Consider the following 17,860-nt stretch of genomic DNA (forward strand, 5'->3'; position numbering starts at 1 on the left):
TTAGGATTACCACTTGGTGAAATCCATTTACAAAGTGTCATTTATATTTAAACTTTCTTGTAATATATGTCAAAAGTTGAGACATAATATTAAGAGCATTACCACTTGAAATTGTATTATGTAGTATGCTTTATAATTAAATAAACAAAATGAAATAAGCTATTTCAGAGAATAAGGATGCTTACTGGTAATTTCTATATAGTAATATATGAATAGCACGGAGACCCCCATCCATGGATATAATGTCTTTAAGAAGGCGACAAGGGGGAGTTGAACCATGACTGTGATGTGGGAAAGTAGAACCCAGCAAATGGAAAGTGGCTTAGAATTTAGATTTCTTTTTCTCTTACTTGCAGAGAAAAGTGGGTAGACTTAATGGCTGTTTTCAAGTACATTGATAGCTGTTGAATTGCTCATAATGACCAGCTGTGCGTGTTCTGTCTCTACAGATGAAAAGGGAAGGATTTAACTGACCTATAGTGTATGGAAATCATAGGTGATCTGTGATGTGTTTTAAAGATCTGTCACTGAAAGTTTCAAAAAATGACATATGGTCTTTTTACATTATCCCTTGAGAAATTTAGGTTTATTTATATCTTTTGCCAGAAGACTGGACAGAGGAAACTAATTTCATTTTACCAGAAAAAAAGTTAACTTTTTTCAGCATGTGGTTCAATCTTCCATTCTGAAATAAAAATAAATTATTTTTAATGTTTATGTTAAAATATTTTAAATAACAAATTAGAATGCTATAAAGATTCCCAAACACTCTTAACCTGGCTTTATTAAAGACTAGTATATGAGCAATTTTGCTTGATCTATATCTCTTTTTTCCCTGCAATTATTTAGAAACAAATACCAGACATCCTGCCATCTCATCTGTAAATATTTCAGTGTTTATTTGGAAAAAAATGATTTTTGTATTTTAAATATAATGGTAATAGTATTATTATACCTAGACAATTAACAATTCATAAATATTATTCTTTTTTCCACTGTTTGAAGCAAAATAAAAATGAGATCCATATATCACAATTAGTTAATATAATTTTTAAGACTCTTAGAATGTAATGCAGTTTCCCACAGTCTAGATTTTGATGATTGCAACACTATGGTGCTTAAAATATTTTCTTCTATATATGCCCTATAACTTGGTAGTTAGATTTAGAAGTGTGATGAAATTCAAGTTTACATTATTGGCATGAATGTAGCCAACACTAAGTAGGTATATACCTATTCAACACCAAAATAGGTGGGTTGAATATTTCATTTGGAGACATATCTCTGTTATCTCTCTTTTTGGGTAGTTACCAGTAGTTGATGTTTGTTGTCTTGATTCATTAATTCCGTAGGTGTTACAAGATGATGATAATTTCAAATATATATTCATCCATCATCTATTAGCTAGAGTATTTCCAAAAATAAATATTTTTAGTTCATTATTACCCTGAAAGTGGTTCATATAGGAAACGCAGGAAAATGCTTGTTTTATTTCATTATTTACCAGTCTTCAAATTAATTAATTGGTTCCCTAGCATCTACCAAAGTCAAGCACGTTTTTAAAACATAATTTCATAGATTTAAAACAGTTTATGTATTTAAGTATTTTGCATTTATTATTCTAATTAATATTCAAATGTTCCCATCTTTATTTAAAGAGCTCCTCTTCAAATTAGCTCCTGTGTGCTTTGAGGTAATGCTGATGGTTTTAGAGAGTTCCTTCCCTTCTGGTGTCATAAGATGTTTTAGACTCATCTTGTACACTTTTTGGCCAATATTGAATCCATAAAATTTTTAATGGTGGTTTTCCTTTTTTGAAATAGTTTTCAACAAAATTGATAATTGACTCTTTTTCATAGCAAAAAGATTTAAATAAAATTTGGTATCTGAATTTAGGTTTTGAAGAGATATGTTCACATTAGGTGAATCCTACATTTTATTAATCAAAAGGGACTAATATTGTTAGAGAAAGATGCAGGCTTTTCTAGAATAAGGAAGATGATTTGCTGAGTTCTGCATTCATTCTGGAGTCTCGATTTTGCGTTGTTTATTAAGTTATCAGTATAAATGATGAATTTGGTTTTGCTGTGAGTAGTAGAAATAATATGAAAGACAAGTTTATGTAGCATGTCTCCAAGTGCTAAACTGAGGATATAACTTTTAAGGAAATAAATCCTCTAGTTGTTGTAACTCTTAGTCCTAAATATGAGGTAATATATGGACAATTAAAAAAACAATAAAAATTTTCCAAGTGATATGATGCTATAAGCAAAGTTACTAACTAAGAGGAAAACAGACATATTTGGAAAGAGAAGTAAATCTATGCTAGAGAAATAACTGCCCCCATCTGGTTAATAGGTGACCACTTCAATTTCTCTGGGATCATTCCCAATAACAAAAAAATAACATAACAGAAGACTGTGGAAGGAAAAAAAATGAACCCAAACTGCTGACTTGAAAACAATAGGAGAAAATATAGCAGCCTCATAAAGAATATTGCCTCTTATCCTCACATAGACTTACATAGATCCCTCATTCAAAATGTACTCGTCTTCTTCAGGATACTAATATCAAATGACAGACTATCATGTATGACTAAACAATTTTTTTCCATTCTGTAAGAGTAAGAAATGTTTGTGATGCCATTTGATTTCACTTAAACCAAAGATATTAACATTACACTTTAGTAATACTCTAAAGAAGACAGCTGAGGGTGTTGAAAGAAAAGGATATTATTTTCTACTCAAACAATGACTCCTTTGGTCAGAATAGTAATATTTAGGTAATGAGTTTTTGATGTGAAGTGACATAAGTAGAAGGTGATAAAGATCATAGCTATAGCTTTTTTGGAAGGTGTCAACATTCCTTTAGTTGCACAAATATATCTTCCTTAAAAATATATTCACTGGCAATTTCATAACACAATCCTGAGTTATTCACGTATCTTTATCAGTCATCATTTTTCTTTGCCTTCCTAGGCTTATCAACACTGCAAGCTGTGCTGGATTCTGCTGCTGAAAAGAAATGGCAAGTGACTGCTATCAATGTGGGAAACATTAACAATGACAAGAAAGATGAGATGTACCGATCACTTTTTCAAGATCTGGAGTTAAAAAAGGAACGGCGTGTAATTCTGGACTGTGAAAGGGATAAAGTAAACGACATTGTAGACCAGGTTTGCTACTTTCTGTTTTCTAATGATGCCAGATATAGAATATGCATGCAATGTCAGCATTTGCAATGTGTATTTGTGTAAGGTGCTGGAACAGCAGTTTTTGCTTTATGTTTTATGTCGGATGCAGCAAAGATCATCAATTAAATTATCTCTGGCTTCAGTTAGCAATAGCAAATGGTCATCAGTAATGCTGACACATCATGTTAATCATTAAATAAATTCAATAAATAATTCCTGACTTTTATGTTTTATATGATAAATGTTACCCTGAACTTTGATATTTTCATTTGAAAATTTTAAATTTAAGTCTGATGAACTTTTTAGAGTTAAAGAAATAGACATGTATTAACTTAAGACAAGTTGAGTTCTAAGGGAAAAGTGAGTAATTCATGAAATTTTTGGAGTTACATAGACCATCTATGCCTCCAGAAAGAGTATGTAGTTATCTTTGCAAGATATATTTCTTTTCTTCTGTTAAGGGACTTGTGCCACTATAAAAAACATTGATTTGTGAAATTAAAATATGTAGGAAGGACACATTTGGGCTGTGTTTACTATTTGGGAAGTAAACTAGATGCATCCCCTTGGACTGTTTGAAAGAATCACTGACACCAGTGATAAGGATATTTTTATCTGTGCTTAGATACTACCTTGCTTCAGTTTAAGGTTTTTCAGGGTAGGGGAGCCATGCATTGTTATCTTAATAATACAGGTAAAATCCACCATGATTTACAAATAGGGTAAGTGACTAGGGATGATAGTGGCACAGCATCAGCATTATGATTGATTGAATAAGGTCTCCTATCTACATCTCTTCCTAGCTGAAAATGTGTGTGTGTGTGTGTGTGCATGAGTGTATATGTGTGTGTATACATATGCATATATGTACATATATATGTGCACATATATATATTTATACAGTTGACCCTACCAATATCCTACCATTGACCAGAAGCCTTACAGATAACACACAATTAACACATACTTTGTATGTTATATGTATTATATACCATATTGTTATAATAAAGTAAGCTAGGGAAAAGAAAATGTTATTTAGAAAATCATAAGGAAAACATATTTACTACTCACTAAGTGGAAGTGGATCATCATAAAAGCCTTCATCATCATCATCTTCACATTGAGTAGGCTGTAAAGGAGAAGGAAGAAGAAGGGTTGGTCTTGCTGCCTCAGAGGTGGCAGAGGTGGAAGAAAATCCATGTATAAGTGGATTCACACAGTTCAAACCCATGCTGTTCAAGGGGCAATAGTATACACTGTGGCTGCTAGTGCCTTAGAATACGGTGGAAGTGCAAGGAAAATACACACTTGTGTATGCATTTCTTGGCTCTTCTAGCTTTGAGGAAAAAGTTTGATTCATTAATTTGTTCAACACAAAACATTCTGTAACATAAATGTTGATTAAATCCTAAGATTTAACTTAGGCCCTAAGAAGGCCCTAAGACATACAAAATAGATCTTTTATGGAATATTGAATAACTGAATAGAACTAACTTGTTATGCAAAAGAACTAAATGTTGAATGCCAGAGAGGTGAATAATTTCAGTAGAAAATCTTGATTCTAGTCTCAAGAGATGAAGTTAAGGTTGTTTTTAACCTGAAGGCCTCTTGTTCAAATGTGAACGTCAAAAATGCATTTGAATTTCATAGAGGTTCTCATTAAAACTGAATTTTAATAATATTCATTAGTCTTTGGTTTAAAAAATTTAAGGATTCCTGACTCATCATAATAAATGTTGGTGAAAGACTATATAAAAATATATTTTTCCAAAATGAGAAGAGAGAGACTACAAAAGAAAACGGGAATATATTGGAAGTGATGTTTTGAAGTAAATATGATTATGATTACATAAACGTCCATATGGACATCTATTCAAAATGCAGAGTATTTTGCATATATATATTATAAGTCCCTTGAATGTATTAAATGAGCACATGCAATGGATGGCCTCAGCAAACATTTATTGAGGTCATCCTTTGTGCCTGAAATGAGGGATGCAAAGAAAGGTAAGAAAGAGTGATGTCTGCATCCCATGAACTCATTGCTTAGAGATAAAAATGTACACAATGTACACAGACAGCACTACAGAATTACAAGTTAAAATGCAATGTAGTCTAGGACATGGAGGAGGAAGAACCTTTCTTAAAAGGGGAAGGACAATTTGTGAAGGGTTCACATAAGACGTGGCATTTGGCTTTGCTTGGATTCATTCATTTATTTGTTCAGTAAATATTCCCTGAGTGTCTAATGTTTGCCAGGCAGGCACTGCAGTAGATCCAAGGAAGCAATGTTAAACAATAGGCCAGCCACCATCGGTGCAACTATTAATAATGTATTTACAGAAATTAATATATAATTATACTAATGGGATATACTTTAAATGAAAAGAATGGTATGCTATGAGAGATCATTACAGAAAGAATTAATTTAGATTGGGATATTGTTCAAGGAATAGTTTACCAGGCAAAAAATGAGGATAAGGTACATTCCAAAAAATAAAAAATAAACAATGTTTAATTATTCACTCAACCAGTGTTTTTTCAAGACAACAGAGATGAGATAGCACTCCTTATTGCAACAGTAGCTTGAAGTTAGCAATAAATTAAATTTTATTAGGCTATGGGTTTTTTTTTGTTTGTTTGTTTTGTTTTGTTTTGTTTTGTTTTTTGACACAGATTCTCGCTCTGTCGCCAGGCTGGACTGCAGTGGCACAATCTCGGGTCACTGCAACCTTCGATTCCCTGGTTGAAGAGATTCTACTGCCTCAGCCTCCTGAGTAGCTGGGATTACAGGCACACACCACGCCCAGCTAATTTTTGTATTTTTTAGTAGAGACGGGGTATCACCATGTTGGCCAGGATGGTCTCGAACTCCTGACCTCATGATCTGCCCGCCTTGGCCTCCCAAAGTGCTGGGATTACAGGCGTGGACTATGGGTATTTTATTATCATTTTATAAAACCTTGACAGCACAGATTTCTAGTTATTATTAGGTGGTAAAAAGATTCAGCCATCAAAAACATTTATAAATTAATATAACTTTTCCATTGTCAGTGCAATAATAATTGTTATTATAACACAAAAACATGGTGGTTAGTATGGCCAGTGCAAATTTTTATATAGATGCTGGGGTAGAGAATTTTCATATCCTTCCTTTCTCTCAAGTAAACTCAAGTAGGGACTACTGATATCACCTTTTATACTGTGTTTTTAAAAAATTTCTCAGCAGGAAGACATGGATGATTCAGAGAGTAGAATGTACAGTAAGCAGAGCTAACAGATGTCAGCAGGAAATAGGAGGGACATAATCAATCTGATTCAGCTGATGCTAATTTATATGTTTTTCATTCAGAAGGACATCTTTTCTTCAGAATTCTCCCTTTAACACGGAGGGTTCAGTTTCTTGGAAAAGGCAATTTAGTCATGTTACATAAAACTGAGTCAGAAAACAATGTAAGTTTTAACTTCCTTTCAAACAGCTATGGCTTAATATCAAAGTGGCATATGGTAGAATCATTCCTAGGATTTTGTTCTTGCTTTTTAACTAATAGCATTGCTCTGGAGCACCTGACTTTGTATCCGATTAGAGAAAGTCAGGGTAGTTTTCTCCCAGGGGGTGTAAGAATGTTCAAGAGTTAATAAGGCAAAGGATATAGTGTTGGAGCTTTCCAAGCAGACAAGCAGAGGAAGCAAAATGTGTGAAGCCCTAAGGTGATGAGAAGAAGCTTCTCTGTGAACAAAAAAACCTAAAAGGGCCAATGTGACTTGAGGGTACAGAATAGGAAAGTTGAGCCTCAGAAACTTGCAAGATCATTGGACTTTGGAAAGCAAAACTCACCAAAACCATTTAATCAGAGAAATGATTTGGTTTGAATTTTTGTCTATAGCCTTAACATTTCATGCTTTCCACTGTTGTGATCATCTCCTTAAAAAACTTACATTACATTACATTACATTTGAATGTCCCTGTACCAGGACTAAAGCATGGCCGGTTTGCCTATTTCTACTCTCTTCGTAATTGATACAGATCATTCAAAAGTGAAATTGATCAATAATGTCCAAAACCGTTGTCAGCATTACAACGATGACCACTTGTTCCATGCTGTGTTTATCTTGACATTCATTTTAGATTTGGGTTTGTGGAGAAAAATTAGCTTCTCTGATACTTTGCTCTCTAGAACTGGCAATAATGTCCATTTGGACTAAATTATAAACATTTCACGGTCCTTAGGATAGGAATGTTACTTTACATATCCATGTAAGAATTATTTTATATGCTTTTTAATATTCTTTTGAAATGTAGGTAGTACTATAAACTCTAGGTGTATTTATTTGAATATAGACATATGAATATAAAATCTCAGATGTTAAAGTTGGAGATATTTAATGTTTTATTAAAAAGACAAAAACATAGCCTTTGTAGGAATATAATTCTGACTTGTCATGGACTAAAGATACTTTGGTTTCATGCTTCTTAACATTCTGTGGTTTTATTTTTTACTATTGACAAAAATGAGGTAATAATTTTTGTTTAGTGACTTCCTGAAAGAGAATCATTTATTAAGCGTTAATATGTATTATTACTTTTTATGAGAGAAATATCTAATTTTGATAATTATATTTTATCAAAAATGACTTATTTTGGCACATCAAAAAACCTAGCAGATAAAATTCCACGTTTTTTCCTGAATCAGATCATAATACCATTAATTTTAATTTTACACTTGCATTATTTGTATTAATTAAATAATTACTTATTTGTGCTTATTAGGTTATTACCATTGGAAAACATGTTAAAGGGTACCACTACATCATTGCAAATCTGGTAGGTGAATTAATTGGTATATATTATTTTACTAGATATGCTTATTCATTAAAAATTTAATTTTGAATGGCCAGCATTTATCAGTGGTGTTTTAAAAAATACAGTTTGATTGTAATTAGCCAGGCGTAGTGGTGGGCACCTGTAATCCCGGCTACTTGGGAGGCTGAGGCAGGAAAATTGCTTGAATCCAGAAGGCGGAGGTTGCAGTGAGCTGAGATCCCACCATTGTACTTCAGCCTAGTGACAAGAGACAAACCCTGTCTCAAAAAATAATAATAATAAATATAGCTTGATTGTATTTGATAGATTAGATATATTGCTGCAATTATGTTTTAGAATTGCTTCCCACTTTGCATCTTCTAATCAATTTCTTCTTATTATAAATGATACAAGAATTTATAGAACAATATTTGACAAGCTTCATAAATTGTCTTAGATGGTGTATTTTAAGAAAAGGGAAAATTCTCAAAAATATTTAAAGTTTAATTGTCCACATATTCCCTTGTCTCTGTTTTTCACTGTCTCTATTTTTTATAAACTCTGCCCTCTGCACATTCCTTTAATTTTTAGCATATATAATATCTGAAATAAATGTAAATTTGTGAGAATATGTCTTAGTATGAAATTAAACCTGAAAAAATCTAGAATATTGAGATATTATGCATTATTTATGACTCCTACTTACTATGTAAGCAACCAAATGAAAATTAAATTTCTGTAGCCAACCATCTTTTTATTATGATTCCTGTCAAAATAAGGACCACTTAATCACGGCTTCTTGGGTTTGTGTTTTCTCTGGGCCGTGGTCACTCATATTGGCTCAGAATAAACCTTTTACAATTAAAAAAGAACGTAGTATACTGAAGCAACAGAGTAGTTAATTCTATTTCCCTCTTTTAAGCATCATCAGAGTCAATTTAGAATTATCACTAGAAATTTCTTTTTTCAAAATAATTTAAGCCTTTACTGCTACAAAGATTAATGTTATTTAAATAATTAAGATGCTATGTGATTCAGGATCACTATCCCTCTACACCCCTGTCTCACCCAAGAACAAGAAAAAAAGGTGAGAGACAGAGGGAGAGAGGCAGAGAGCTTATTTTAAATAGCATAATAGGACTTTGAAAAGCTTTTGACATATACAAATTTAATGATTCATAGTGTATCACATTGTTACATCAGAAGACATTAGTTCTAGTGGTGACAGAAAGAGATAAAACAAAACAATACAACATTTACAGCCTTCCAACTGATAAATGTTGTTTTCACTAGAAGTTGAAGGAATTTAGAATATGAAATCTCAAAACTGCATGCTATTGGGTTGCTCAAGACAAAATTTCTGTTTGGCAATGAAATGGGTAACTACTATAAAAATTCTCTAGGACTTTCCTTTAGAGTGTATTAAGATGCTAAGGACTCCCTGAAGAGAAACAAGAGTTAAACTAGATGAAGCTCTGTATTCAGTCTCTCCAGAACCACATTATGTGCAGGAAACAGCCTGGACAGTCAGTCCCCTGTGTGAATCGTGCCATTTGATGAACAACACAGAGCCACATTGAAAGCTGTGATCTTTAAAAATGTACAGATGGAGAAGATTATATTTGAACATTGAGAAATAATGACAGAAGGTGGCTCCTCAATTTGAGAGCTGATATCTGATGCTATTAAAATGAAAATAAGTGTTTGAATGACCAAATTAAAAAGAAAAAGAAAAAGCAAGTTCATGCTGCTGTCATGCTTCTAGAGAGAAAATCTACCTAATATTTTATCTGAATTCAAGTCTTGTTTTTCTTTTTCTCAATACTTGGTTTCTTTGCCATATGGAACTTCTAGTGAATCAATAAGTTCGAAAGGCTGTATAGTGTTGCAATTTCTGAGAATTTGGAGGACACTTGGAAATTTTACTGACATTCAAAATTAAACAATGCCACCCGAAGTTGAAGGGCTTTCATCTTCCAAACTCTTGAGACTTTCCTTTTCTTCCCCCTGTCAGGTTGTAATGAGTTCTATAATAGGTGTTTATAGAAGATTTTTAAAAAATCTGCAGATAATATTATTGATTAATTTCCTCAGGAATTGCTGAATGCTTGATTGGGCTCCTAAAACACAGTGTGTAATTAAGTCCCTTACAACAGCACTGAAAAGGGTAACTTGTAAATAAGGTGATGAAGAAGTGGTCATAAGGAAATCCAGTTCTCATTTCTCCAACCTTACTACCCTTATAGATTTAATTCTTTAAAAAGCCATGGTTCCATAATGAATTCCAGCATTAAGAAAGGGGTCTCCTAGAAATTAAAAATTCAAGAAAAAGTTGAAACAGATTACCTGATATGTTTGAATATTTTATTTTCTAAAAAGCTTTACTCATAGGCATGAAATGTTTTCATGGAAGCACTGGAAAAAATAGGGATAAGCATATAGAAATCTCTAGCATTGAAAAAATGGGACATGATTATAAACATGGGCTGAGATCATGTTCGAGAAAGAAAATGCAATCCTAGTACACTATTTGGCTTTGCTCTGAATAACATTTAGAGTTATAAGTACTGATTAAAATGGGTGAGAAGATAAATGGTTTTGTCATGTAAGCAAATTACATACTCATGTGGCATACACAAAAACTCAATAAAATTTCAAAAATTGATAAATTAAGAAGAGCAGTAAAAGTGTCATGCAGAAGTAAGAGGTAAATATGTGAAAAGCAAATATATTAAAATTGAATGTTTTGAAGTAACTTAACTGGAACATACCTACGGTAAAACGGAATATATGATTTTTGTTATATACCTTTTTGCACTATTTGCATTATCTTGATAAACAGAAACAAAATTGTGAGCCAATAAAAAGTAATTACCTTCTCCTTCAGCTACATAATATAATAATATGCATGTTTTAATATCAATAACAAAGAAAAGATTCTCCTAAGTTTTTGGGTGTGGTAATTCAAATTTAATTTAGGATACTTTTAACTTTTGTGTACAATAAGATAGAATAAATATTTGTGAAATGTGAAAACATTTATAATTGTGATATATGGAAATTAATTTCATCTTTGAGAGAGATATACTATCAAGTTGATAAAATTCATGTCAGCACAATATTTGAAATCAATGTAAATATCACATAATAGTTTTAGTAATGACTGAATTCATTGCAATAACACAAGAGAAATTTATTTTTTTAAGGTTTAATATATTCTCTAAAATTAGCTTCCGGCTGAATGTGAAATTGTTTAATTGTTCTCAAATAATGACTGGACATTTAGTACCTCATTTTGAAGATGTTCCTATCACCTGAGTGGAGAAGCAATTCAAACAGGAGTAACTTGCTCACAAGATTGTAGTTTTTTCGAGAACTACTTTAATGTTATTAAGTGTCTGTAACCACATGGTGGTTCTCCACTGTAGACCAAGTAAGTAAAACCTAGTCCTTATCAATGGAAGATTTCTCAATAAAGTGGAGAACATTTATGTAGGTACAACCATGAGTGTTTCATGAGATGATCCATCAGTAAACGTGTATTGATTAGGGAACTACTATGATGCTAATGTGGGGTTAGGTGCTGATGAAGAACACTGGCTGATAAATACATGGGACATTTTCTGCAGGCTTATTATATCTCATATGTTCTTTGAAATATCTAAAACCACAATGTATAGAGTTATTTGGTAAATGTTAAGTAGCATTTGATTCTCAAACAAAAAGCATGATATCAATGTGTTCTATGTTTAGGGATTTACTGATGGAGACCTATTAAAAATCCAGTTTGGAGGTGCAAATGTCTCTGGATTTCAGATAGTGGACTATGATGATTCGTTGGTATCTAAATTTATAGAAAGATGGTCAACACTGGAAGAAAAAGAATACCCTGGAGCTCACACAACGACAATTAAGGTTTGCTTTGGTTTCTGTCTTTTCCTTTTCTTTCATATGTGAGGAGAGAGAAGAGTCTTGGCAAATAAGGAGGAAGGAGAAAATAATAAAGGGAGTAGAGAGCACGTTTCAAAATATGGCAAACATATTGACTGCTAAATATATTTTTCACATTTTTATGGTTTAAGTAAAGCTATTAGAGCTCTACTGTATTACTCTTGTGTTTTCTACTTCCTTACACCTATGATAATTTATAATAAATAAATTCATTCATTTATTAATCCATTTGGCATTTTTATTGAGTGGATTCTGAGCCAGACACTTTTTTGGCAAATAAAAAGACAGGGATAATGTCCCTGCTCACAGTCGAATGGAAGAAAGACAAAAGCATTGACAGAAGAATGCCACGAGGGAAGAGAACAGAAAACTCTTAGCGACATGGAGGGGGCAGGGAATTTTTAAGCTGAGACCTGAAGAATAAGGGACAATTTTACCCTGACTGCTGTTTAGAATATTATGTTTGCAAATAAATTAAAGAACAATAGGTGTCAGTTTGTTTCTAATCTTCAAAAAGCCAACTTGCAGACAGTTCTTAGTTCAGTCAATAAACGTATGGCCACAAACAGAGAGACAGAGAAAGAGAGAGAGTGAGAAAGAGAGAGAGAGAGTGTGTGTGTGTGTGTGTGTGTGTGTATAAAATAACAGCTGATGAGTAGCCTAGTCTCTTGAACACTTTAAAAAGAAGATAAAAATCTCAATTTGCCTTAATAATTAAAACATAACTGTAATGCTTTATGCAATCAAACAAAAAATTCTTGAACGCTAAATATTATTTGTTCCTCAGGTATAAGAGCTACACAGACTGATCTTTGTTCTCCATGGGTTTGGACACAATGAGATCTTCACTTGTTTATTTGATGCATTTTATTGGGTATACACATGCGTGCATGAATTTACTTCCAAATAGTCAATATTTCTGCTGTTGACAGGAAGGTATTTTTCCTTCAGTTGGTAACCTTATTGAGAGCAGAGTTAAGATTAAAAACTGGCTAAGGGTAGTTTAAAGAGTGAGTGGGTTGAAAGTTAAGATGATGTTCACATTCTTTATGAAAATTAAGAGCAAAAGTTGAAAAATTGTATAGTAATTTTGTTTGTGAATTATAAAGAAAGTGTATATGAACCAGGCAGGACAGTGTTATTTCAGTTGCTCTCACAGTTGTACCTGAGTATGCATCATAGAGATGTTGTTTGATGATAGGTGCATGTCTATCTATGAGATTGGTCCTAGAAAAGGATTAGAAATTTTGAAGTTCTTTACTTTTGGATTTATAAATGGATCTTTTAATTTTTAAGTCAATTTTGTAAAAGCATTCCATAGGATTTTAAAGAAGAACACCAAGTAACTTTTTTTCAAAAAACGAGGTGACTTCCTATTTGGTGACTTTAGTTGAGATTCAGTATTTGTGGCCGGGCGCAGTGGCTCACGCCTGTAATCCCAGCACTTTGGGAGGCCGAGGCGGGCGGATCACGAGGTCAGGAGATCGAGACCATCCTGGCTAACACGGTGAAACCCTGTCTCTACTAAAAATACAAAAAATTAGCCGGGCGTGGCAGCAGGCGCCTGTAGTCCCAGCTACTCAGGAGGCTGAGGCAGGAGAATGGCGTGAACCCGGGAGGTAGAGCTTGCAGTGGGCCGAGATCGCGCCACTGCACTCCAGCCTGGGAGACAGAGCGAGACTCTGTTTCAAAAAAAAAAAAAAAAAAAAAAAAAAAGACTTTCATGTAACGAGGCTTCTGAGCAGGTAGATGGACACCCAGAGCCTTAGTTGGTGTCAGCGTATGTATCCATCTGTGCCTAGAAGAGGTCTAACTGCCGATCCCATTCTGTGGAATTGCAGGCTTCCGTCCATTCAGAGATGGTGCCATGTAAGTTCTCTGATGGAGTGGATGTTATCCTCAAATGGAACCAGCATGCTCCTTTCGAATATTCTGTTAGTCATTGTGTTGCCCCCAACTGCTGCATGCTAGGAGAAGCATGAAAGCAAAATGAAATTATGTTTTTCTCCTAGAAGTCGTATCATGATTCAAGTTAATGTGTCTTGCATTAAAATGCAAGAGGTATTTGCAGTGTGAGAGATGTTTGGCAATGCATTCTGTTAAAAATTTTGCCAAAACCTAGTGCCAGATTTCACTGAGTTGAGAACCTGCATTGTGACCTTTCTTGCTCCCTTCCTGCTGTAGCATTTCCCCTCCATAATGCCTCCCTTTTGGTGGCTTCTGCCCATTTTCAGAGAGATCATTATGCTTCTTCACTGTGAGGTGTTTCAAAGAACCTAGACTAATGTGTTTTAAAACTTAGGCTGTGAATCACTATTTGACCCTGGGTCCAGGATTCTCATCTGTACAATGCAGTAATGACCATTAATTCCCAGGTTGCTGTGAGGATTAAATAACACTTGCAAAGGGTTAGCACAGCTTTGGAAACATAGGTGCCTATAAGGGCTAATTTGTTTTCCCAGCCATTTCCTAAAATGAGAGAATTTCAGCCAATTTCAAAGGTGTATTCCAACTTTAACATTTTATAATCCCTCTAACTCCACCCAGAGGCATATTTTATGAGGTCCCTGAAGCTCAATAAAAATTACTGAAAATCTGTGGGGAGAATGTGTTTGGGGAGGAAGTTTATCCTAACAAAGAAATGCATTGCTTGTGTACTAGAAGGCCAGAAACTAAATATAAATAAATGAAAAATGTATGAATCCTGTCTTTGAGAATCCAGCCTAAAGAAGGAGACAATCATATCAATCAGCAAATATAATAGACTGATAAAATATGCCAGTTTCTTGGCCATGATTTTGACAATGTTTGGAGGGAAGGTCAAGGAAGGCTTTCATGGGAGGGATGCCTGTGCAAGGCTTTGCACATGGTTGAGAAGGAAGAAAAGGGTGAGAAGTTGCTTGGGGAAGTGCAAAATGTACAGAGACACGAAGTAAGGCAACAGCATGACAGATTCAGGGAACTGCACATTTGTTGCTACTGCAAAAATGTAAATATTTGGGACCAGTGAGGAGGGAGGTCATGTTATGGAAGTTGCAAGAGGTAAGGTCCTTAAATTGTCAACAGATGTGGAAGGTAGTAACAACAAGAGCATGCTTTCATAATTATTTTTGCTTCCAGACAGAAGAGAGGAAGAAAAACTATGTAGGAGATTATATAGCACCCTCTAAATATAAACAAAGAATATAGTCTCAATATATTATTTGCTTACAGAAAGGGAGTGAAATATTTCTAATGAGATTATTAACAATGAGGTTATGTCCTTTGATGTTGTCTTTTGGGTGATCGACTGAATCGGATATATTGCCTGATAAATTCATATCACATTTTACTACTCAACTACTCAACAATAAAAACTAGTGCTATTGGCATAAAAATCTATAAAAATACAGTTCAATACACCAAATTCTTTCCATAGCTAGGGTTTAGGAATTATAGAAATTATATCAAATCGTGGGAGTAATAAATAAATGATTGTTCAACGTTTTCATCTTCCCCTAAAGTTAAATCAGCTTCCAAAGTTTTCAAATTAAAATAAATTTTATTCAGTAAATAAAAATAAAATCTAAATAAGGTTTAATATTTAACATATTTTAATAACCACCAAATATAAATTACAATGTTTAAATTTCTTCATTCTTACAAACTATACAAAAAATAACTAAAGTCATGGCACTGAGATTTTAGGTCCGATTCCCTTTTACTAATTTGCTATTTGGGACAACATTCATTCATTCATTTATGAATACATTTATTTACTCAACACATATTTATTGTCTACTCCACAGCAGGCACTGTTCTAGGTGTCAGAGAAAAGACAAAGTTCTGGCCCTTAAGGAGATTACAGTCTTCAGACTAGAAACCAACAATTAAATTGTAGCATTGATAGAGGTTGTCTTATTGCCATCTTAAACCTATATATTCAAAACTAAACTTTTGATTTTCCTCACTACTTCCTCCTCAGCCTCTGGAAACTATTCCTTCAGCGGTCTTTCTTATCCCAGTTGATGGCAACTCCGTCTTTCAGTTGTTGCTTAGACCAAAAACTTGGTCCTTTACTTTTCTCTTTCTCTTGTAATCTACATCCTATGTATCAGAAAACCCCATTAGCACTGCCTCACTTCCTACCACCTTCTCTTCAGCCAACCTAAATCGCTAGGTAGCTACCACCATAGGGTTATTACAACAGTTTCTAAAATTGATTTCCCTCCGTTCACCCCTGCCCCTGTTATCTTCCATCTTTGTGGTCCTTTTAGAGTATAAATAGATTATTTTGTGGTTCTGTTCCAAATGCTCCAATGTCTCTCCATTTCACTTGGAGTAAAAGAGCCAAAGTCATCCTGTTGTCTTATGAGGCCCTGTCACCCAGTCCCATGGAGCCACATCTCTGTACACTGGCTCACTCTGTTTCAGCCACATTGGCCTCCTTGCTGTTCCTCAACCAACCTAAGCAACTTCCTACTTTAGGGCCTTTGAACTGGCTGTTTCTTTTTCTTGACTGTTGTCCCCTTAAATGTTTGCATGGCTAAGTCTCCTGCACTCCTTAGACCTCTTTCAAATCCTGTCTTCTCATGGAAGGCAATAGTAGGTTACGTATTTAAAACTGCAATCTTGCCACCATCAGGGTTTGTGCATCACCCTTCCCTGATCCAGCTTTCCCAATTCTTACCTTTTAGTTTACTGTTCTTATCATTTATGTATTCATTTCACTGTTAATTATCTCCTCCTACTTGAAAGTAAGTGCCATTTAAAAAAATTCATTGATATAACTCAGGCTCCTAGAATAAATCTTCATACATAGTAACCATCTAATAGGGACTTTAAACTAGTTCAACCATTGTGGAAGTCAGTGTGGCGATTCCTCAGGGATCTAGAACTAGAAATACCATTTGACCCAGCCATCCCATTACTGGGTATATACCCAAATGACTATAAATCATGCTGCTATAAAGACACATGCACACGTATGTTTATTGCGGCATTATTCACAATAGCAAAGACTTGGAACCAACCCAAATGTCCAACAATGATAGACTGGATTAAGAAAATGTGGCACATATACACCATGGAATACTATGCAGCCATAAAAAATGATGAGTTCGTGTCCTTTGTAGGGACATGGATGAAATTGGAAATCATCATTCTCAGTAAACTATCGCAAGAACAAAAAACCAAACACCGCATATTCTCACTCATAGGTGGGAATTGAACAATGAGATCACATGGACACAGGAAGGGGAATATCACACTCTGGGGACTGTGGTGGGGTGGGGGGAGGGGGGAGGGATAGCATTGGGAGATATACCTAATGCTAGATGACGAGTTAGTGGGTGCAGCGCACCAGCATGGCACATGTATACATATGTAACTAAACTGCACAATGTGCACATGTACCCTAAAACTTAAAGTATAATAAAAAAAAATAGATACTTCCTGAATCAACAAATAAAGAAAAGCAAAGGTACTGTGGTATCACCTATGAGAAGCTCCTAATCCTAATTCTGGAGGTAAGAAAAGGCTTCTCAATGGGAGCAATATGGAATTGGAGACCTGAAGAAGTAGGAGTTAGGAGAAAGCATAAGGAACAATGATTCCAGATAAAGGAACTAGGATATGTAATGTCTCCAGTGCAAGGAAAATATAAATATTTCCATAAGGCTTTAGGTTGAACAGAAATGATTTGAAGAAATGCTGAGAAATCATACTTTAGAACTGTGTACGATCCAGAAGTTTTATGCCTTGTTGACATATTAAGGATTTTCTTGTCTAATTTGAAGAGCAACAGGGAACTACAAGAGGAGAGTGCTGATCATGGCTTTGATACAGGAAGATTACTATGGCTGCCCTGATGACAAGAGATTGCAGGGAGCACTGGTGGAGGCAGGGAAGCTTTTGGAAGATATCACAGTCAG

General features: G+C 34.4%; 1 protein-coding gene across 7 annotated transcripts in view; it reads left to right on the top strand.

The window, feature by feature from the left end:
* GRIA2 (glutamate ionotropic receptor AMPA type subunit 2) overlaps positions 1-17,860 on the top strand; it is a 145,463-nt gene that overhangs the window by 89,657 nt on the left and 37,946 nt on the right. For all 7 annotated transcript variants that reach the window (XR_004671246.3, XM_063603966.1, XM_003822551.6 and 4 more), the window contains exons 4-6: positions 2,979-3,175; positions 7,965-8,018; positions 11,751-11,912. Coding sequence is in view for 6 of the 7 variants with exons in the window: in XM_063603966.1 (XP_063460036.1) it covers positions 2,979-3,175; positions 7,965-8,018; positions 11,751-11,912 (413 nt within the window). In the remaining variant the exon portion in view is untranslated. The remainder of the gene's footprint in view (positions 1-2,978; positions 3,176-7,964; positions 8,019-11,750; positions 11,913-17,860) is intronic.

The sequence above is a fragment of the Pan paniscus genome, chromosome 3, assembly GCF_029289425.2.
Source record: "Pan paniscus chromosome 3, NHGRI_mPanPan1-v2.0_pri, whole genome shotgun sequence".
NCBI lineage: Eukaryota > Metazoa > Chordata > Mammalia > Primates > Hominidae > Pan > Pan paniscus.